The sequence below is a fragment of the Carettochelys insculpta genome, chromosome 31, assembly GCF_033958435.1.
Source record: "Carettochelys insculpta isolate YL-2023 chromosome 31, ASM3395843v1, whole genome shotgun sequence".
In the NCBI taxonomy this organism is placed as follows: Eukaryota; Metazoa; Chordata; order Testudines; family Carettochelyidae; genus Carettochelys; species Carettochelys insculpta.
In genome coordinates, this window is record NC_134167.1 from 13,689,413 (window position 1) to 13,710,016 (window position 20,604).

The 20,604-nt window shown below is 66.8% G+C and overlaps 1 protein-coding gene across 1 annotated transcript in view; it reads left to right on the forward strand.

The window, feature by feature from the left end:
* Positions 1-837: 837 nt before the first annotated feature.
* The window catches only part of LOC142004324 (PH and SEC7 domain-containing protein 4-like), a 32,356-nt gene continuing 12,589 nt past the window's right edge, over positions 838-20,604 (forward strand). Inside the window, exons 1-14 of the mRNA XM_074981906.1 lie at positions 838-982; positions 4,579-5,623; positions 8,013-8,085; positions 8,639-8,754; positions 10,596-10,933; positions 13,795-13,974; positions 14,603-14,683; positions 15,004-15,116; positions 15,362-15,420; positions 16,660-16,749; positions 17,707-17,750; positions 18,263-18,429; positions 18,863-18,933; positions 19,406-19,551. Of these exons, the coding sequence (XP_074838007.1) occupies positions 4,727-5,623; positions 8,013-8,085; positions 8,639-8,754; positions 10,596-10,933; positions 13,795-13,974; positions 14,603-14,683; positions 15,004-15,116; positions 15,362-15,420; positions 16,660-16,749; positions 17,707-17,750; positions 18,263-18,429; positions 18,863-18,933; positions 19,406-19,551 (2,375 nt within the window). The 5' untranslated portion in view covers positions 838-982; positions 4,579-4,726. The remainder of the gene's footprint in view (positions 983-4,578; positions 5,624-8,012; positions 8,086-8,638; positions 8,755-10,595; positions 10,934-13,794; positions 13,975-14,602; positions 14,684-15,003; positions 15,117-15,361; positions 15,421-16,659; positions 16,750-17,706; positions 17,751-18,262; positions 18,430-18,862; positions 18,934-19,405; positions 19,552-20,604) is intronic.

The window sequence follows — 20,604 nt, forward strand, 5'->3', positions numbered from 1 at the left end:
CTGGGACAGTCCCGGGGAGAGTCGGTCTGGGAAAGAAAGTCTGAGCCCTGGAGGCAGCTGGCTGGGCAGCGCCTTGGGAACCAGCACCAACCGAGGCTCAGTGCCATGGGGGTGGCACAGGCTGGCAGGTGCCGCTCCCAGGGTATCACAGGCCCTGGGCGACATGGCACAGGGCTGTGCGCTCCACAGGGGTGTCTCTGGTGGACTAGACCCTGCCCTGAGACTGGAGACGGGTCTTCCCTGGCAGCTGGTACCGCTCTGGGCCGGCGATGGAGGGGCGACCGCGGGGGCAGGGCTGTGGGGGGTGAACCCTCCAGAGTGCAGAGGGCAGAGGGGTTGCCGGCCCCTTGCACCCACCCCAGGTGCCAGTCTGACCCCTGGGCGTGGCCCTCGGCCGAGCTGCACCCGGCATGGGGGGGTCCCTGGCTCGCTCCCCTTCTCCCATGGCTGGCAGGGCGGAGGGGATCCCCCCACCCCCGCCGACCCCAGATTGAATCTTCTTTTAACGTTGTCATTTTTGGGGGGGTGGGGGGCGGGATTTCTGGTCCCTGAGCCGGGGCGGGGGGGGGCTGACCCCCGAAGCAGGAACTTCCTGAGCTGGTCCCACCTTGCGACCCCCCCCGGGGAGGGCCAGGACCCCCCTGCCCCCTGCTTCTGTTCTGTAACCAGCACACCGGAAGCGGCTGAGAAAGCGTGTGTCAGCAGAGTGCCAAGCAGAACGGCGCCCCCCCGGCCCGGGTTCCCCCCCAGCCCTGCCCCAGGCTGCAGGCTTGGCCCTGGGGGGCAGAGGGGGTGCGCCCCAGCTGTTCAGCCTGCAGCACCGGCCAGCCTGGGGGGGCCCCCCTGTTTCCAAACCCCGTGGGCAGGAAGTGGGCAGGCAAGTGACAGCCGAACGCAAGCAGAGGAGGAGGAGAGAGCCGGCCTGGCCCCCCCCACACCCGGGCAGGGGCCGGCCGGCACCCCAGCGCAGAGCGGAGCCCTGGTAGGTGCCTCGGGTGGGGGCTGCTGGGCTGCGAGCCAGCGGGAGCAGGCTGGGGACGGCGCCAGGGAGGGAAGTCCTGGCAGGAGCGTGGCGGGGGGGTGCCAGGAGCCAGTTGCGGGGAACCCAGCAGGGAACGGTGCGGGGAGAGGCTCCGGAGGGCTCTGGGACCCCCCCGGGCACTGCCCCCCCAGGGCTTACAGCCGTGGCACAGCTCAGGAAGGGTGGGAGGAGGCTGGCGTAGCCGTGCCCCTGCCAATGAATGGGGTATTTGTTCCCTGTTGGTCCTGCCCAGCCGGGCGGGTGCCTGGGCAAGACAGCCCAGGCCGAGGCGGACAGCCAGCCAGCCTGCCCCACGGCGAGGTGCCCAGCCGCACCCTAGCTCAGCGGTCAGTAGAGGGGGGCTGTCATGGCACCAGGCGGCCTAGGTTAGCCTCTCGGGTGACTGGCCCCTGTCTCTGCCCCCTGGCCTGAGCCCCAGCTGGCGTAGGGCTCTGCCACGGCCGGCTCCCAGCCGCTGTGTGCGCACAGCCATGGAAGCAGAGACCCAGACAGGCAGACCCCTCTGCTGACAGCAGAGACACACAGACACGTCCACTAACAGGCATCCGGACCCAGAGATGCCCGGATTACTCCAGCGACGCCCAGCCATGCAGACACCGCCACTGCCGGACACACAGACGCGGACATGCGGACACCTCTACAGACACCCAGACCCAGAGACACCCAGACGCCAACCTGCAGAGACCTGCACTGACAGACGGACCCAGAGCCCCCAGCCGCTGACAGGCGCAGATGCAGAGACACCCAGAACTCTCCACAGACAGACACACAGACAGAAACACCCAGACACCTCCTCAGACAGACAGACAGACCCAGACACCTCCACAGACACAGAAACAGCCGGACACCTCCACAGACAGACAGACAGACCCAGACACCTGCACAGACACAGAAACATCCAGACACCGTTCACAGACAGACACCGCCACTGACAGGCACCCAGGCCCAGAGATGCCCAGACACCTCCCCTTGCAGACCCCCAGACCCTGCTGCAGCCAGCCAGCCGGACACGGATGCACTCGAGGCCAGGCACTCATGGTGAGGTGCTCACAGAGGGTAGCAGAAGCCAGAACCTGGGAAATTGGGTCCAGGGGCACCTGGAGAGAGCCCTGCAGACGCAGGGTAGCCCTTACCAGAAGCTGGGGTTGTTTGGAGATAGATAGACCTAGTATCTATCCATGCCCCCCATCTATCTATGTACCCCACCCACAGTCCCCTGCAGAGCCTGGAGGCTGTGGCTGCGCCAGGTCTGTGAACGCGGTGATTCTAAGGCGCTCCCATGACTCCAGGAGCTGAGGCTGCAGTCTCATCTGGGGGGCCCAGCACTTGATGTTTGTACAGCACCTAGCACGTGGGGGGGGCTGTTCTGTGAGGGGCCTGGTGAGCTGTGTTTGTACAGCACCTGGCACACAGGTGGGGGGCTGTTCCGTGAGGGGCCTTGGCACGCCGTGTTTGTACAGCACCTGGCACTCGGGTGGGGGGCTGTTCCACATGGGTGCCCAGGTGCTGGATGTTTGTACAGCCCCTGACTCTGAGGGCTCCAGGCTCAGCCTTAGGGAAGGACAACCAAAGCACCAGTGCTGAGAACAGCCTCTGTGGCTTTGGCAGCCAGGTCCGGAGCCGCAGGCTGGAGCACTCAGCCACGGGGCTTGTTCCTGTGTGCCTCTGGGCCTACGGGTCTCTGGGTAGAAGCGCCAGCTGTGACTTCACCTGCATCATGCAGGCACCGGAAGTAGCACGGCTGAGGGTGAGACGCTTCCGCCGTGGGCTTTGCTGCTTGGCTCTGGCTGCCAGCATCGGAGCCCTGGCGCCTGGCCCTTCTGTGCTTTGCTCCATAGCTAGCTCGGGCAGGAAAGGCGGACACTAGGAGGGGTGCTAGCTTCAGGGATGGGAGAGCTCTGCCGACTTCCGGGGCCCAGCGTTTGTACAGCACCTGGCGCTTGGGGGGTGGGGTTAAAGCATAAAGTGGGAGCACGTGTAGAAGGAGTGATTTTCTCGGTGTGTGCCGCATGGATGTGAGCGCTGCTGGGGTCCGGGGTCCTGCCCAATGGTGCCCCTAATTTTCCCCCTGGTGTGGAATAAATATTGTTGTGCGCGCCAAGCTGTGTGCTGATGGGCACCACCCCCAGAAACACAGGCTGCCGGCTGCAGGCGCTCGGCTCCAGGAGCCCTGTGTTTGCCTGGGCGGGGAGAAGATTCGGGGGGACGTGACGCCTGTCTGGAGCGGATCCTGGGCTCTGCGCTCCAGGAAGGGCTCTCGTGGTCCCAGGGCTGGAAGTCCAAGCTGGACTGGAAATAAGGCTACGGTGTTAACACCTCTGTGCTGTTGGGGGCCCTGTGGCGGCCACCCCAACTGTTCTATGAACGGGAGGCACCCGGGAGATGGGGTCTGGCCCAGGAGCAGCAGGGGGTTGCTTCTGCTCCCCCAAGATTCACCCTCCAGGCCTCATTGCAGGGGCATGGCCTACAGTGGGAGGGGGTACCCTAGGTCCCCATGAGTGTGGGGGTGACCCCTCCAGCTGGGGTGTATGAGAATAGCTCAGTGGTTACAGCATGAGCCTTATAAACCCCTGGGGGCTGCAGAAGCACTAGACAATGTCCCCTGGGGAGGGGATAGGAGAAGACAGAGGGTCCCACAAGGACCATGTGCTGCTCAGGGCCTGCCTCTCACCCTTAGCTCAGCTGCCAGGCAGCGCCGCTCCAAATACACTGCGTGTTTGTATGTGGCGTCCATGCTGTCCTCTCTCCCTGTGTGGTACAGCTCCGAGTGCATGGCAGGTGCTGGAAGACTGACCATCACAGCAAGTCAGTCTCATTATGCCCATTTTACAAACGGCAAAACTGAGGCACAGAGCAAGGCCAAGGACAGGTGCAGCGCTGGGAGCAGAACTCCAGTCTGCCAATCACACAGGCTAGGCCCTGGCCTGCCCTCTAAGTGCCAGCAATTCTGACCTCTTTGCCTCAGCATCAACACCCTCATGTACAGATGAGGAAACTGAGGCACGCAGTGGGCCCGTGACCTATCTGAGGTCATCCAAGCTGATGGCACAGCAAGGGACTGAATTGCTTCCTTTAAAAATAAATTTCCCACCGGGCTCTGCCTGGTCCCTTGACAGCACCAGAAATTGCCCCTCTGCTCTGCCCCTGGCCCCCTCCCCCCTCTCCAGCCAGCCCAGACTGCCCCACTCCCCAGCCCAGTTCCAGTTCAACCCCCCAGGCCCCTCCTCCCGCCTTTGGCCTGTGTCCTGGGGAAGAAAGGGGTCACCTGGCCGCCTGGGTTACCAAGAGCCTGGAGCCCCATTGTCTGCGTGTGAGACGTCCTCACACCCAAACTCCCCTCCCCGCCCTGTGCCGGTGCTGTGCCCGGGGAAACTGAGGCACCACCCGGTGCTACTACAGGACATCAGTAACCAGGGGACTAAACCCTCACCCCCCCCCTTGCCCCTTGCTCTGTCCTCTCCCAGGCTGTGCCCGCCGCCAGCCCCTTCATTACACATTAACCGCTGGTTTTGTTTGCTTGCCTTCCTCTCCTGCAGGGTAGGCCCGAGCGCCAAGGGAAGCCTCTCTAGCCAGCCGCCGGCCGGGCGCCGAGCAAACACGATGGCAGAAGAGCACACCTGGGCATAGCCAGAGCTTCCCGGAGCACAGCCGGGCCCATTGCCCCCCTCACTGCCTGTTCCTGGCATGGATCCCGCCAGGCCTCCCGACCGCACCGAGCACATGGACCTCCTGACGCCTTGCGCCGTGACCACGCTGGGCTGCAGGCCTGCAGAAGGCCTCATCAGGGTCCAGGATGCCATTGTGTTCTCGGACAATTACCCCCACGGGGCCAGTGCCCTGCACGCCCGGACCCCACTGGGCCCAGCGGGCCCAAGCATTGGCAGCTGCTTCTTGCCCGTGGCCACCGGGGAGCACGAGAGGTCGGGGGAAGAATTCCCTTCCGTGGCTGGGCTGGCCGGCGGGATGGGGAGCCCCTGGGCCTCGGAGGTCCCCACGCTGGAATTTCCGCCCCCTCCAGAAGAGGTGCTGCAAGTGGAGAACCTGAACGCCCGGGCCGAGGGGAAGAAGGACCCCCAGGCGCTGTTCTGGGCTGGGTTCCTCCAGGCTCAGCTGTGCGTGCAGGACCTGCAAGAGGAACTGGAGAAGCAAGGGGAGCGAAGCAGCTGGCCCCCGGCTCCCGAGGCCGCGGCCCAGAGCTTGCAGGCCGGCGAGCCGCTGGATGACAGCGACGAGGGGCAAGAGGCCGGGCCGGGGAGGCAGGAGGAGGAGGAGGAGGAGGAGGAGGGGAGCTTGTCGCCGGCGGAGGAAGAGGACCATCTCTTCTACGACAACCCGCTCTTCCAGGACAGCCCGCGCCTGGCGGGGTCCAGCCCCCTTTGGAGCGCGGGCGAGATGGGCAGCGCTGCTCCCGGGGAGGGGGCGCCCGAGGGCCCACCCTGGGGCCCAACGGCCACCGCGGAGCCCGAGCCGGGCGCCGAGGCCGAGGTGCCCACCTACACCCTGCACTGTAGCTCCTGGGCCCCCTTGCTGATCACGGAAGGGGACATCGCCAGGGCCCGCCCCATGGCCGAGGACCCGGAGGTGAGACGTGAGCGGCCCGTGTGGGTGCAAAGCCCAGGCGTGGTCTTTCATCAGCCCCTGCCCTGCAGCCAGCCATGGGGATTGCCTCGCGGGGGGGGGGGGGGGGGGGGGGGGGGGGGGGGGGGGGGGGGGGGGGGGGCAGGCTGGAGGGCGGAGCTTAATGGAGGGCGGGACTTAGTGCCAGGAGGGGCTTAGTGGAGGCTGGGGCTTAGTGCAGGGAAGGGCTTAGTGCAGAGCAGGGCTTAGGGGGCGGGGCTTTATGCAGCGTGGGGCTTAGTGGAGAGCAGGGCTTAGTGCAGGGAGTTTCACAGCTACTCTGTAGAGGAATATGGGGGTTAAGGGCCTGGTTGACCCTCTTTCACTTCCCCTTTCCTAGGGCTACGCAGAGACCTGCCAAGACCCCTGGGGTCACTTAGAGCCACCTCTGGGCTGCTCCAGCTCATGAGCTGCTTTTCTTGGCTTCCAACGGGGGCAGAGAATAGCCCCAGAAATGCCCTCGATCTGCCCCCTGTGGGCCTGGGTGGCGGAGAACATTCTCAGGGCAGGCTGCCACAGCCATGGCCGTCACACCAGCTGAGGCCGCCCCTGCCCCGCGGGCAGCCTCGGGAGCCACTTTCACTTGCCCTTCGGCCTGTTTACACTGCCTGAGTGTCGGGGGATCCGGAGCGACCCAGGCATCAAAGCAGTGCAGCTGGAAAGCAGGCCCGGGGAGGCAGAGGGGGCAGCCCTGATACATGGCCTGGGCTGGGTTCTGCCCTCAGCTCCTGCCTGCTGAGCCCTCGGGCCGGGCTTGGCCCTCCCCAGGGGCCGGGCGCTGAGGCAGGAAACACGAGGGGCCAGGGAGCCCTGCCCCTCCCCGAGCCCTCTGCCCAGGGCTCTATTTTTAAAGCCGAGCTGGGGCGTGTGTGGCTGGAGCCTGGCTCCAGTGGGCCGCTGCTCAGCACATGCCTTCCTGTGGATTGTTTGCAGCCGGTGGCTTGGCGCCTGGCCAGTCTCCAGCGCGGGGCTGGCTGGGGGTGAGGCAGCCAGGCCGGTGCCTCAGGCTTAGCGGGGGAGCTGGGGGGGAAGCATACAAATGGGGGACACATTTCTGGCAGCCACACGGGGGCACAACCAGGGCTGGGGCAATGCAGGGGCTGGGAGGGTTGGCACTGCTTTTGGGGGTGCTCTGGCCGGAGCCCTGCTTCTGAGCCGGGGAGCGCCTGGCCCCAGCAGGGGCTGTCAGGCTACAGGCATGCTGCGGGTCTCACCAGGGCGCAGTTAGTACTGCAACCCCTCGGTGGCCTGTCCCAGCAGGGGCTGTCAGGCTACAGGCATGCTGCGGGTCTCACCAGGGCGCAGTTAGTACTGCAACCCCTCGGTGGCCTGTCCCAGCAGCACCCCGCTGGGCCAGGTGCTCTATTAGAGGCATTACGGTAACGGTTCAGGGCCCTGTCACAGCAGTACCCTGCTGGACCAGGCACTCTATTAGAGGCATTACGGTAACGGTTCGGGGCCCTGTCACAGCAGTACCCTGCTGGACCAGGCACTCTATTAGAGGCATTACGGTAGCGTTTTGGGGCCCTGTCACAGACTAAGCGCCCCCGTAGTGCCAGGTGCCCTATGTCCCATTTTCCCCTATGGGCTGGCCTCCCTGGATGAACTACATCCCCCACAATGCACCGTGGTCTCACCTGTGACCCACCCCATGGCATCATGGGACACATATGCATGCCGGTGCACTGTGGGTGACGTAGTCCGTCCAGGGAGCCCCGCCCATCGAGGGCTATTGAGCAAGGGGTCCCATGGGCAGATGCGGTTCAAGGAGGAACCCACCGAAAACGTTTGTCGTGTTTCCGACATGGCCCGGGAGACGTGAGGAGAGCAGCCGGACCTGACCCAGCCCATAGCACTCTGCCAGGGGACCATCAATGAGTGTTAAAGGCAGTGACTGGAAGCCACTCACAGTGCCCTGTTAACCTGTGGAACTCTCTGCCCCAGGAGATCAGGACAAAAGAGGCTGAGCAGCCCGTTGGGGCTGGTTTACCCTCCGTGGCATGTTAAGCCCTCCTACCAGGGCCCGAGCCAGTCGCTGTGTCTGCAGCCATGGCTGGGGCCAGGAGCCGTGGGCTGGAATGGCCTGTGCCCGTTGTTTCCAGGGCAGAGGGTTAAGAACTGGTACTGCAGACCAGGGGCTGGCGGGATTTTCCCTCACTCGGTGTTTTCCGGGGGAGATCGGGCGTCTCTTCCTAACACCCGGGAGCCTAGGGCTAGATGGTCCCGTGTCCGGCAGGGGCAGGGCGGCCCCTGCCTGTCTTCCCAGCTGGCACCCACGCCCTGGTCTGCTCCCAGCAGCCCCAGGGTGCCTGCAGACCTCCTGACATGTCTCTGCTTATTCTGCAGGCCCCAGGCCATGCCCCCGGAGCAGCTGGTGGACAGAGCCGTCTCTCACCCCCTGGTTCTCCTGGAGAGCGAGGAGTCAGGTGAGCCCGGGGACCTTTCTGGGACGAGCTGGGTGACCCAGCCATTCTGCAACTGCTCTTCCCTGGCCTGTAGGGGTGGCGGGCTGGCTCGGAGACCCCATTGAGGGGCAGACTGTGCCCCGAAAGGGGCCTCCCATCTGTGTGGCCCTTGGTCCCCCGCTGTCGTCCTGCTGCCAGCCAGATCTGCCCTGCCCCACTCCCCCATCCTCCTGCCTCCAGCTCCAGTCTGCCCTGCCCCTCTCCCCCTCTGTCCTCCTGCCTCCAGCTCCTGCGCAGCACCCACTGGGGTCTGGTCCCATGTTGCAGGCAGGGGCTGGCGGGGGCTGAGGTCTGGTCCCATGTCTCAGGCAGGGGCTGGCGGGGGCTGAGGTCTGGTCCCATGTCGCAGGCAGGGACTGGTGGGGTCTGGGGTCTGGTCCCATTCGCAGGCAGGGGCTGGTGGGGTCTGGGGTCTGGTCCCATGTTTCAGGCAGGGGCTGGCGCGGGCTGGGGTCTGGTCCCATGTTGCAGGCAGGGGCTGGCTGGGGTCCTTGGTGACTGGCTGTCCCTGCAGGTCTCGGTGGCTCTGAGGACCCTGCGGAGAGCGGCTTGCTCTTTTCACCTTCCAGCACCTCTGTGATTTCGGCTCTGCTGGAAGGGGATGACTCGGCGCATCCCAGCCCCTGTGAGGCCCACCCCACAAGTTCTGCTCCAGCCAGCAGCAGCTGCAGCTCCCCACTCCCCACGCACCCCACTGCGGAGCCGTTTCAGCCCCAGGCGACGGATTTGGGGCTGCCAGCCCCTGGCCGTGGCAGCCCGGTGCCCCCCAGCACACTGGCAGGTCTGGTCCCATGGCACAGGCAGGGGCTGGCAGGGGCTGGGGTCTGGTCCCATGTCGCAGGCAGGGGCTGGCAGGGGCTGGGGTCTGGTCCCATGGCACAGGCAGGGGCTGGCGGGGTCTGGGCTTTGGTCCCATGTCTCAGGCAGGGGCTGGCGGGGGCTGAGGTCTGGTCCCATGTCTCAGGCAGAGGCTGGCGGGGTCTGGGGTCTGGTCCACTGTCTCAGGCAGGGGCTGGCGGGGTCTGGGGTCTGGTCCCATGTCGCAGGCAGGGGCTGGCGGGGTCTGGGGTCTGGTCCCATGTCGCAGGCAGGGGCTGGCGGGGTCTGGGGTCTGGTCCCATGTCGCAGGCAGGGGCTGGCAGGGGCTGAGGTCTGGTCCCATGTTGCAGGCAGGGGCTGGCGGGGGCTGAGGTCTGGTCCCATGTCGCAGGCAGGGGCTGGCGGGGGCTGAGGTCTGGTCCCATGTCGCAGGCAGGGACTGGTGGGGTCTGGGGTCTGGTCCCATTCGCAGGCAGGGGCTGGTGGGGTCTGGGGTCTGGTCCCATGTTTCAGACAGGGGCTGGCGCGGGGCGGGGGTCTGGTCCCATGTTGCAGGCAGGGGCTGGCTGGGGGTCCTTGGTGACTGGCTGTCCCTGCAGGTCTCGGTGGCTCTGAGGACCCTGCGGAGAGCGGCTTGCTCTGTTCACCTTCCAGCACCTCTGTGATTTCGGCTCTGCTGGAAGGGAACGACTCGGCGCATCCCAGCCCCTGTGAGGCCCACCCCACAAGTTCTGCTCCAGCCAGCAGCAGCTGCAGCTCCCCAGTCCCCACGCACCCCCACTGCGGAGCCAGTTCAGCCCCAGGCGACGGATTTGGGGCTGCCAGCCCTGGCCGTGGCAGCCCGGTGCCCCCCAGCACACTGGCAGGTCTGGTCCCATGGCACAGGCAGGGGCTGGCGGGGTCTGGGGTCTGGTCCCATGTTGCAGGCAGGGGCTGGCGGGGTCTGGGTCTGGTCCCATGTCTCAGGCAGGGTCTGGCGGGGGCTGAGGTCTGGTCCCATGTCACAAGCAGGGTCTGGCGGGGCTGAGGTCTGGTCCCATGTCTCAGGCAGGGGCTGGCGGGATCTGGGGTCTGTCCCATGTCGCAGGCAGGGGCTGGCGGGGGCTGAGGTCTGGTCCCATGTTGCAGGCAGGGCTGGCGGGTCTGGGGTCTGGTCTCATGTCTCAGGCAGGGGCTGGCAGGGGCTGGGGTCTGGTCCCATGTCGCAGGCAGGGCTGGCGGGGTCTGGGTCTGGTCCCATGTCTCAGGCAGGGGCTGGCGGGGGCTGAGGTCTGGTCCCATGTCTCAGGCAGGGCTGGTGGGGGCTGGGGTCTGGTCCATTGTTGCAGGCAGGGGCTGGTGGGGGCTGGGGTCTGGTCCCATGTCCCAGGCAGGGGCTGGCGGGGGCTGAGGTCTGGTCCCATGTCGCAGGCAGGGACTGGTGGGGTCTGGGGTCTGGTCCCATGTTTCAGGCAGGGGCTGGTGCGGGCTGAGGTCTGGTCCCATTCGCAGGCAGGGGCTGGCGGGGGGTCCTTGGTGACTGGCTGTCCCTGCAGGTCTCGGTGGCTCTGAGGACCCTGGGGAGAGCGGCTTGCTCTTTTCACCTTCCAGCACCTCTGTGATTTCGGCTCTGCTTGAAGGGGACGACCTCAGCGCATCCCAGCCCCTGTGAGGCCCACCCCACAAGTTCTGCTCCAGCCAGCAGCAGCTGCAGCCCCCCGCTCCCCACGCACCCCACTGCGGAGCCGGTTCAGCCCCAGGCGACGGATTTGGGGCTGCCAGCCCCTGGCCGTGGCAGCCCGGTGCCCCCCGGCACACTGGCAGAACCGTCCCGGAGCGCTTCCTCCCCGCAGGGGGGAAATACCAAGACCGAGTCACCCCATGAGTCACTGGACCTGGAGGAGGGGGAGCCGGGCAGTGCGTTAGAGGGGCAGGAGCTGGACGACGGACCACCCCTACTGGGAGATGAGCCCGCGCAGGGGAAGGAGGAGACGCCGGAGCTCACCCCACGGTAAGCAGCTCGCGAGTCGGGCCCTGGGGAGCCAGGGGTGTCGCACGTCTCTGGCAGCCACATCCTCTGGCTGTGGTTAGGTGCTAGGCTGAGCTGAGCTCTGCGCTGCCGGGACACCCAAGACGAGTGCTCGCAGCCATTTGGTGAGCACTGTGCGAGGGCAGGTGTGGGAGCTAATGGGACCTGCCACCTCACCATCCTCCCGTCCGTCTGCCCGTCTGTCAGGTCCTCCCCGCCCTGAGCGCTCCCTCCATCCGCCTCACGCGCCCCCGCAAGCTCCCCGACTGCCTACGAAGCTGCTAATTCCCTCCTGCATCTGTCTTTCCCGAAGGCGGTGCCCATCACCACGGCATCTGGGCTCCAGCCCTGCTGCCTGTCACTGGGAGCGGCTGCCCGTTATTAGGTACAGCCCTGGGCTTCTTCTGGCCACTGCTGAGCTTCCAGGCACTCTCCGATTCCATCTCTCCCTCAGCTCTGCCCAGCCTCCATGGCTGGGGTCCCCTCCTGCTGGGCCGGGCTGGGGGACGGGTGCCAGCTGCCCTGGCCTGGCCCTCCAGGGTGGTGAAAGTGAGCCTGTGGCTCCCAGCAGCTCTCAAGAGACATTAACTCTAGTTGGTTGGTGCCCCACTGATTCCAGCCATGGCATGGGGTACTGCAGGGTGTATTAGGTGTATTACGGCAGTGTCCGGCAGTGCCAGGTGCTGTACATTATTAGGTGTATTACAGCAGTGTCCGGCAGTGCCAGGCGCTGTACATTATTAGATGTATTACAGCAGCGCCCAGGCAGTGCCAGGCGCTGTACGTTATTAGATGTATTACAGCAGCGTCCAGCAGTGCCAGGTGCTGTACGTTATTAGATGTATTACAGCAGTGTCCGGCAGTGCCAGGCACTGTACATTATTAGGTGCATTACGGCAGCGCCCAGGCAGTGCCAGGTGCTGTACATTATTAGGTGTATTACGGCAGCGCCCAGGCAGTGCTGTCCCGGGCCAGATCCCATGGCCCCAGGCGCTGTGCAGACCAGGATCAGACAGGCCCTGCCCTGAGCGCTGACAGGCCCCATAGGGGTGTCACCCAGTGTGATGGGGTTCAGGGGTCCCCCTGCACTGCACCCCGTCTGCTGGCAGGATTGACTCTCACTCAGCAGGTACAACAAAAGGTTTATTAGGCAACAGATACCCAGTTTCTCCCAGAAGCGACAGCACAGCAGCCAGAGACAGTCCTTCCAACCCGTCCTGGGGAGAAGACCCCGAGGGGTGCCCCTCTGGGGTGTAGCTTCCCCCTCCTCTTCCTGGCTGCCTTCCAGCTCCTCTTTCCCCCGCTTCCTAACTGCCGCCCCTGATTCAAAACCCAGCTCAGCTCCTCCCTCCTCTTTGTTCAGGCAGAGGTGTTACCTGCCAGTTGTAGCCCCAGGGTCATCCTTAGCCACTGGGAGCTGCTGCTTGCCTCAGACATCCAGCCTGACTCACACATGCACCCCCCCCACTCCATCACACCCAGGACCCAGCCTGAGCTCCATGCAGAGCGCTGGGAGTGCTGGGAAGGCAGCAGGTCCCATGAGGCCCCCTTCCAGGCCGCGCGTGGGAACCCCCCAGGCCACGCAGAGGACATGCTGACGCCCAGCAGCAGCAGCTCCAACCCTTTGCCACCTGCGAGGTTGGCGGGCAGCCCACGGGGCCGCCTTCTGCCCAAAGCCTGCAGCTCCCTCTGCATTGCCCCGCCGGGGTCCCCGGGGCTGGTGCGCCATGGAGGCGCGCATGGGGAGCTCCCCCGCACCCTCCACCGCCAGCTGTCTCTCCTCCCTCGCTAGCCTGCCTCTGGCCGTCACGCCAGGCCGCCCAGCTGCTCACCACCCTGCATTCAACCCGCTCCTCCCGGCCGGCACCATCAGCCCCCTTCTCCCCAGGAGAGCCCAGCGCAGCCTGCCCCGTCCCGCCGCTGGCAATGCCCGATCTGCCCCAGCGCTGCCCTGGGACCGTCCGGTTGGAATACCCATCCAGGCGCTGTGGGCAATGCCTGGGCCCCATCTCCTGCAGGAGCTCTGGCGGGGTCCAGCCCTTCCCAGCAGGGGTTAACACGCCAGGCAAGCAGCTGGGTGCTGAGTCAGCGCTCGGGCAGGTGACCAAGCCCAGGGGCAGGGAGATTTGCTTTCTCCTTCCCCTCGGGCGCTCCCGCCCTGTGCTGTCACCCCCACTCCTGCCTGGGGTGGGGCCCCACGCTGCTGGCTCAGGAGGGTGCCGGGTGAAGGGGCTGTGCACCATTAGGGTTATTGTCCCGGGCAGGACTTTGCCCAGAACCGTTCCGCTTTGCTCCCAAGCTGAGCTGGCCAGAGGGGACCATGCTGTGAATTCCTCCCCCGGGGCAGCACACCAGGCTGGGTGCAAAGCCAGGCCGGGGCGATGAGGTGAGGGTGGCTGCAGGCTTCTCTCGCCTGCCTCGTAAATCCGGGAGAACGCTGGGTGCGTGGCCGACGCCGGGGGCTCCGCCCAGAACCGGGGGTCCCCAGGGGACTAGCGGAGAGCTGCAGAGGGCTGGTGGAGCCAAAATGGGCCCCTCCCAATGCAGTGGGGCTCTTAGCCCCCTGGGAGCTGAGCCCTAGGTATTTTAGGCTCCCCATTGCCAGGGGAGTTCGGAGCCGAAACACTTGGGTGCTCTGGGGCTGAGAGGTGGCTGAAGCCACAGTGGGAATCGCCCCTTACGCCGGTGCTGGGGCCCATGTGCCACTCACAGCCCGGCCCAGGTCCCTGGGGCTCTGCCAGGGGCAGAACTGGGCCTGGCCCATGCAGGACAGGGCCGGACTCAGCCACAGGGCGATGGGAGAAGTCCCCCCGCCGCTGACACCCTGTCCCCCGCCCTGTCAGGTGTCCTGGGGAGGAGCACGCCAGGGAGAAGCCAGGGCTCCTGGAAGAGGGACAGCCCGACGGGGCCATCCTGGCCAACGGGGCCTCCGGAGACGAGGGGGCAGCCCAGCGGCTGGCAGCACGCCTCTATCACCTGGACGGCTTCAAGAGGTCGCAAGTGGCCTCCTACCTCAGGAAGAAGTAAGGACGCCTGTGTGCTGGAGCCCCACCCCCTCTGGGGGCAGGGTGGGAATAACCAGGAGCTGCCCCACAGACGGCCCTGCCCCCTGCCCCCAGGCCCCCTTGGCTGGGACAGGCCAGGGCCACCCACAGCCAGCCCCTGCCCCACTCCCACCTCAGGTGCCCTCGGCTGGGAGAGGCCAGGTTGGAGTTGCTGGGAGAGCCCCCCCCCCCATTTTTGTACAGCTCCTAGCACCCTGCAGTCGCAGGTCTCCGCTGGGAGAGGCGGGGCTGGAATCTGTGGCCCCTCCCCCGAGCCAGTGCCCTGCCCCACTGCCCCCAGGTCCCTCGGCTGGAAGGGGCCAGGGGCCCCCCCGACAGCCAGCCCCTGCCCCCCAGCAACTCCAGGCCCCCTTGTCTGGGAGAGGCCGGGCTGGAGTTGCTGGGAGCTCCCCCATGTTTGTACAGCCCCTAGCACCCTGCAGCCGCAGGTCTCTGCTGGAAGAGGCGGGGCTGGAATCTGTGGCTCCTCCCCCAGTCCAGTGCCTTGCCCCCTCCCACCCCCAGCGCCCCTGGCTGGGAAGGGCTGGGCTGGCTGGCCAGGCGCTTGGGGGGTGCCCAGCTCTGACCCACCCCTGTTGGTTGCCAGTAACGAGTTCAGCCGGCAGGTGGCCGAGGAGTACCTCGCCTTCTTCCAGTTCAGCGGGCAGACTCTGGACCGAGCGCTCAGGTAAGGCCACTGCCGGGGGGCAGCGGGGGCCAAAACCCGGCGGGGAGGGGGGCGGAGGGAGGGGCCGTGGGGCAGCGCTAGGAACTCCTGGGGTCTCAGGGCGCAGCACAGCCGGGGCAGAGAACGCTCCCATGCCCCCAGCCCGCACAACAGCACTGCTTCCGGCGGGTGGGGAGCAGAGCCCTGGGGCTGCAGGGTGCTAGGAGCTGTACAAATATGGGGGAGGGAAAGTAGCCGCAGCAGAGGAGCAGCCTGCGTGGGGCGGGGGAGCCGGCCAGTCCAAGCACCGCCGGTGAGTCTGGGCCACCTCTCCTCCGCAGGTCCTTCCTCAAGGTCCTTGTCCTTACGGGCGAGACGCAGGAGCGGGAGCGGATCCTCGGCCACTTCTCCAGGCGCTACCACCTCAGCAACCCCGACGCCTTCCCCTCGGCGGGTGAGCTCCCCCCTCCTTCCTCCCCACGCTCCCTGCTTCCCCCAGGTCTGACACCTCCCACGGCCCCGGCACAATATTTGGGGCAAATAGATACCCTGGGCGCTGGAGGCCTGGGGAGGGGGCCGTGCCACAGAGCTGCGCTGTCTTGCCCAGAGAGGTGCCAGCGGAGCAGTCTGTTTCCAGGCTTCAGTCACCGGGCCCCGGCTAAGCGCTGCGCTAACGACCCGCCCCCTCTCTGCCCCCAGACGCCGTGCACACTCTGACCTGCAGTCTCATGCTGCTCAACACGGACCTGCACGGGCAGGTAAGTGCCACAGGCTTAGGCGGCTGGCTCTGGGGGGCGGCGGCTGGCTGCAGGGAGCCATCTGGGGGTGGGGGCCCGGAGCGAGCCTATTCCGTGCAGCCAGGCACTGAGCAGCAATGGGCTTGGGAGATGGCTGTGCCCTCCCAGGCGGTTCCCATCCGATGGTGCTTTGGTGTCTGTGCGCGGTGAGGTAGGAGGGCTCGGCCCGTTGATGGCGGGCAGGGCTCAGGCGGCAGGGGCCCTCGTGGGCAAGGCCTGGGCTGTGCAGAAAGCCCCCCTCGAGGGGCGGGCGGCTGGGCGTGAGGGGCCGTGGTGGTCGGTCCCTAGGGGAACTGATTACGTGGCTAGTGGGCGGGCGGGCAGGCGAGCAGGCCCCCGGTTAGTGCGTTTGTGCACGGACTTGCGGACACGCAGCTGCCTGGCTGCTTGCCCAGGCGTGTGCTCATGTTTGCGCGTGCAAGGGGCTGCTCGGGTCGTGGCGGCTACAGAGGGAGATACCCGGAGCTGGCCACTGGTTGTGACTGGCCTTTCGCTTCGCTGCCAGGCTCCCCTGAGCCCTGCCCCAGCTGTCCATCGTCCAGCCCCCGCATTAGCCTTTGGCTGATCTGGGCCTTGGGCAGCTCAGTGACCCAGACTCCCCTTTGCCTGCTGTTCCAGCAGCCACCCCCGTGCCCGGCTGGGCCCCGGCATCAGTTGTGCCATGAGTCCTGGCCTGGTGCAGGGCAAAGGTCAGCCCTGACAACGGTGTCCCCCCACCCCAGATCAGAGCGACTTTGTGCACAGACTGGCCCCAGGACTCCTGGGTTCTGCTCATGCTTCCTCCCCCACTCCCTTGTGGCCTCGGAGCCAAGCTAGGCTAGGCGAGGGGGGCAGGGACGTGGGATGGAAACGTGGACCCCTGGACCTACAAAGGCCTCCGTCAGCCTGTGCCTGTGGCCTCCGCTCGTGGGGAGCAGATATGGCCCTGAGTGGGTGCAGCCCCCTGCTGGCGGCATGTAGCGCTGTGTAACTGTGTGTCATAGCCCCCGTACTGCTCCCTTCAGGCGGGGGCCGGGACTGCGGGGGCACTGTGCTCTGAGTCTGTAGGGGTTTTGGGGCTCCGTTGTCTATGCCCGGGGGGAGTGTGTGCAGCAGTCGTGGGCTTTGGGTGGCATTGCTCGGGCACAGCCTGGTTCTGACCGTGATCTGTGGCGCCCCCTCCCTTGTGCGTGGCACGCCAACGCCCCCTTGTGGCTGCAGAACATCGGCCGCAGCATGACCTGCCACGAGTTCGTGACCAACCTGGACGGCATGAGGGATGGAGAGAACTTCCCCAAAGAGCAGCTCAAGGTACCGAGCCTGGCAGCCGGGCGAGCTGGTGCCCGGGGCGGGGGGCCTCTGGCGGGACACCGGCTGGGGGCTGGGTGGATCCAGACACCCACCCAGCTGTGTCCACCCTGTGCCAGCCAGTCAGCCACCAGCCTGTCCACCCTGCTCAGATCTGTTCATCCAGTCCCAGAGACTTATCTATCTATCTATGCCCACACCCCACCATCTATCTATCTATCCCCACACCCCCATCTATCTATCCCCACACCCTCCCTCTATCTATCTATCTATGCCCACACCCTCCCTCTATCAATCCATCCCCACACCCCCTGTCTATCTATCTATCCCCACACAGCCATCTATCTATCTATCCCCACACCCTCTCTCTATCTATCTATCCCCACACAGCCATCTATCTATCTATGCCCACACCCTCCCTCTATCTATCCACACACCCCCGTCTATCTATCTATCCCCACACAGCCATCTCTCTATCTATGCCCACACCCCCTCTATCTATCTATCTATCCCCACCCCCCATCTATCTATCTATCCCCACACCACCTCTATCTATCTATTCCACCCCATCTATCTATCTATGCCCACACCCCCTCCTTCTATCTATCTATCTGTCTATGCCCACACACCCCCTCTGTCCATCCCTACCTATCGCTGACCCTCGGACCCCGTCTCTCACTGCTGCATGGGGCTGGGGGTGCTGGGGCTCGGTGTGGCCCCAGCCATGGGGGAAGGAAAGAATGCAGCTGGGCTCATTGCGGAGGCCAGGCCCAGCCCTGCCGTGCGCTTGGGCAGAGAGCCGGGGGCCCTGGGGTGGTGGTGATTGAGCTGGGGGGCCCCCGTGGTGCCAGGCAGGGTGTTCCTTGCAGGGGGCAGCCTGGCTGCAGAGGGCAGAGCCGTGCTCAGAGCAGAACCGAGGGGTCCCTGCGGCCCCCCTGACTGCTGCTGCTGTCCCGGCAGGCGCTGTACTATTCCATCCGCAATGAGAAGCTGGAGTGGGCCGTGTGAGTACCCAGTGCCTGGCAAGCACCCTGCCCCATCCCACCCGCCAGGAGCCCCCGGGCTCGGCCCCAGCCCTCCCGCCCACGGGGGTGTAAGGGGGAGCCATGGGCCGTTCCATGCTGACCGTGGCCGGGGGGGGGTGGATGAACAGGAGCCACGGCCTGTTCCACTGGGGGGGTAAGGAGGAGCCACGGCCTGTTCCATGCTTGGCAAGGGGGGTAAGGAGGAGCCACGGCCTGTTCCATTGGGGGGCGTAAGGAGGAGCCACGGCCTGTTCCATGCTTGGCGAGGGGGGTAAGGAGGAGCCACGGCCTGTTCCATGTTTGGCGGGTCGGGGGGAATAACGGAGAGTCACAGCCTGTGCCATTGGGAGGAAAAAGGGGGAGCCACAGCCTGTTCCATTCTGGCCATAGGGAGGGCAGCAAGGCACTACAGCCTGTCCCATCCTGACCTGGGGTGGGGGAGCAGCCTGCCAGCCAGACCCATGATGCGGGGCTCTGTGGCTCCCCTGCAGGGATGAGGAGGAGCTGGTCAGCGGCCTCCCACCCCGGCCACCCAGCACCCCCTCCAGCCGGAAGAAAAGCAACCCCTTCCTGACCCTGACCCACGACGCCAAGGCTGCCACGTACAAGCAGGGGCTGCTCGCCCGCAAGGTGCACGCCGAAGCTGATGGCAAGAAAAGTGAGTGTCACCCGTCACCGTGGCAAGCAGCGGGAGGGGGTGAAGCAGTGACATCCATTGCCAGGCAGCCAGTGGACAAAGGGGGACGGGGATGGGACACCTGTTGCCTGGCAACCAGCATGGAGGAGAGACACCCTTTGCCTGGCAACCAGCATCAAGGGGAGGGAAATGCATCTGTTGCCTAGCAACCAGTATGGGCGGTGACAGCCATTGCCTGGCAATGGGGGGGAGATGACATTGGTTGCCTGGCAACCAGCCGAGGAACGGGGAATGGGGGACAGGGACAGGACACCTGTTGCTTGGCAACCAGCATGGAGGAGTGACGCTCAGTGCCTGGCAACCAGCGTTGAGGGGCAGGAAATACATCTGTTGCCTGGCAACCAGCATGGGGTGCATCCTGAGGTCTCAGCCGCCCCCACCTTTGCCCTTGCAGCGCCCTGGGGGAAGCGAGGCTGGAAAACCTTCCACACGGTGCTCAAGGGGATGGTGCTCTACTTCCTCAAGGTAACGCGCCCGCTCAGGTAGGGCTGGGAGCACGGGCGGGGGCAGGGCCGTGGGGCCCTACACATGCATTGGGGTGTCTGTGCACAGCCTGGGGGCAGGTCCCTGGCAGGGCACACAGGGCAGGAGCTGGGTGAGCAAAGGGGGCACCTCCCCCAGCTGATCATGGCAAGGCGGGGATAGAAACACCGGCCGGGGCCCATGCCCGGCCCACGGGGCGCTCCTGCCGGGGGCGGGGGGGCAGGGCGCTGGGGCTCGCCTTGTCTCCAGTGCTCCCGCCATGTGGCAGCTTCGGGAGCTTACAAGCCCCAGCTCTGCTTCTGGGCGGGCGGGCAGAGCAGGGCTGCAGCACGGGGCACGGAGGGGCAAGCACCGGGTGTGGGGGAGCAGGGCCAGGGCTGGGGGGATCTGGATCCTACGCCCCGGGGCCCGGGCTCCAGGCAGGGCTTGGGTCTCATGCCCGGTGCCCCCGCAGGATGAGAGCCAGGTGGAGGCGGGGGGGACGGAGGAGCCGATTGGGGTGCACCATGCGCTGGCGGAGAGAGCCTACAAGTACCACAAGCGCCCCCACGTCTTCCGCCTGCAGACGGCTGACTGGCGGATCGTCCTCTTCCAGGCGATGTGAGTGCCCCGGCCACGGCGCCACCACCCCAGCCACGCCGCCGCCACGCTGCCCCTCCCCTGGCCACGCCACCACCACCCCGGCCACGCCGGCCCTCCCCTGGCCACACCGCCGCCACCCCCGGCCACGCCGCCGCCACGCCGCCACCACCCCGGCCACACCGCCCCTCCCCTGGCCATGCCGCCACCACCCCAGCCACGCCGCCCCTCCCCTGGCCACGCTGCCACCACCCCGGCCACGCCGCCCCTCCCCTGGCCATGCCGCCACCACCCCAGCCACGCCGCCGCCACGCCGCCCCTCCCCTGGCCACGCCACCACCACCCCGGCCACACCGCCCCTCCCCTGGCCATGCCGCCACCACCGCGGCCACGCCGCCCCTCCCCTGGCCACGCCGCCACCACCCTGGCCACGCCGCCCCTCCCCTGGCCACGCTGCCACCACCCCGGCCACGCCGCCCCTCCCCTGGCCACGCCGCCACCACCCCGGCCACGCCGCCCCTCCCCTGGCCACGCTGCCACCACCCCGGCCACGCCGCCCCTCCCCTGGCCATGCCGCCACCACCCCAGCCACGCCGCCGCCACGCCGCCCCTCCCCTGGCCACGCCACCACCACCCCGGCCACACCGCCCCTCCCCTGGCCACGCCGCCACCACCCCGGCCACGCTGCCCCTCCCCTGGCCACGCCACCACCACCCCGGCCACGCCGCCCCTCCCCTGGCCACGCCGCCACCACCCCGGCCACGCCGCCCCTCCCCTGGCCACGCTGCCACCACCCCGGCCACGCCGCCCCTCCCCTGGCCATGCCGCCACAACCCCAGCCACGCCGCCGCCACGCCGCCCCTCCCCTGGCCATGCCACCACCACCCCGGCCACACCGCCCCTCCCCGGCCACGCCGCCGCCCCCCCGGCCACACCGCCCCTCCCCTGGCCACGCCGCCACCACCCCGGCCACGCCGCCCCTCCCCTGGCCACGCCACCACCACCCCGGCCACGCCGCCCCTCCCCTGGCCACGCTGCCACCACCCCGGCCACACTGCCCCTCCCCTGGCCATG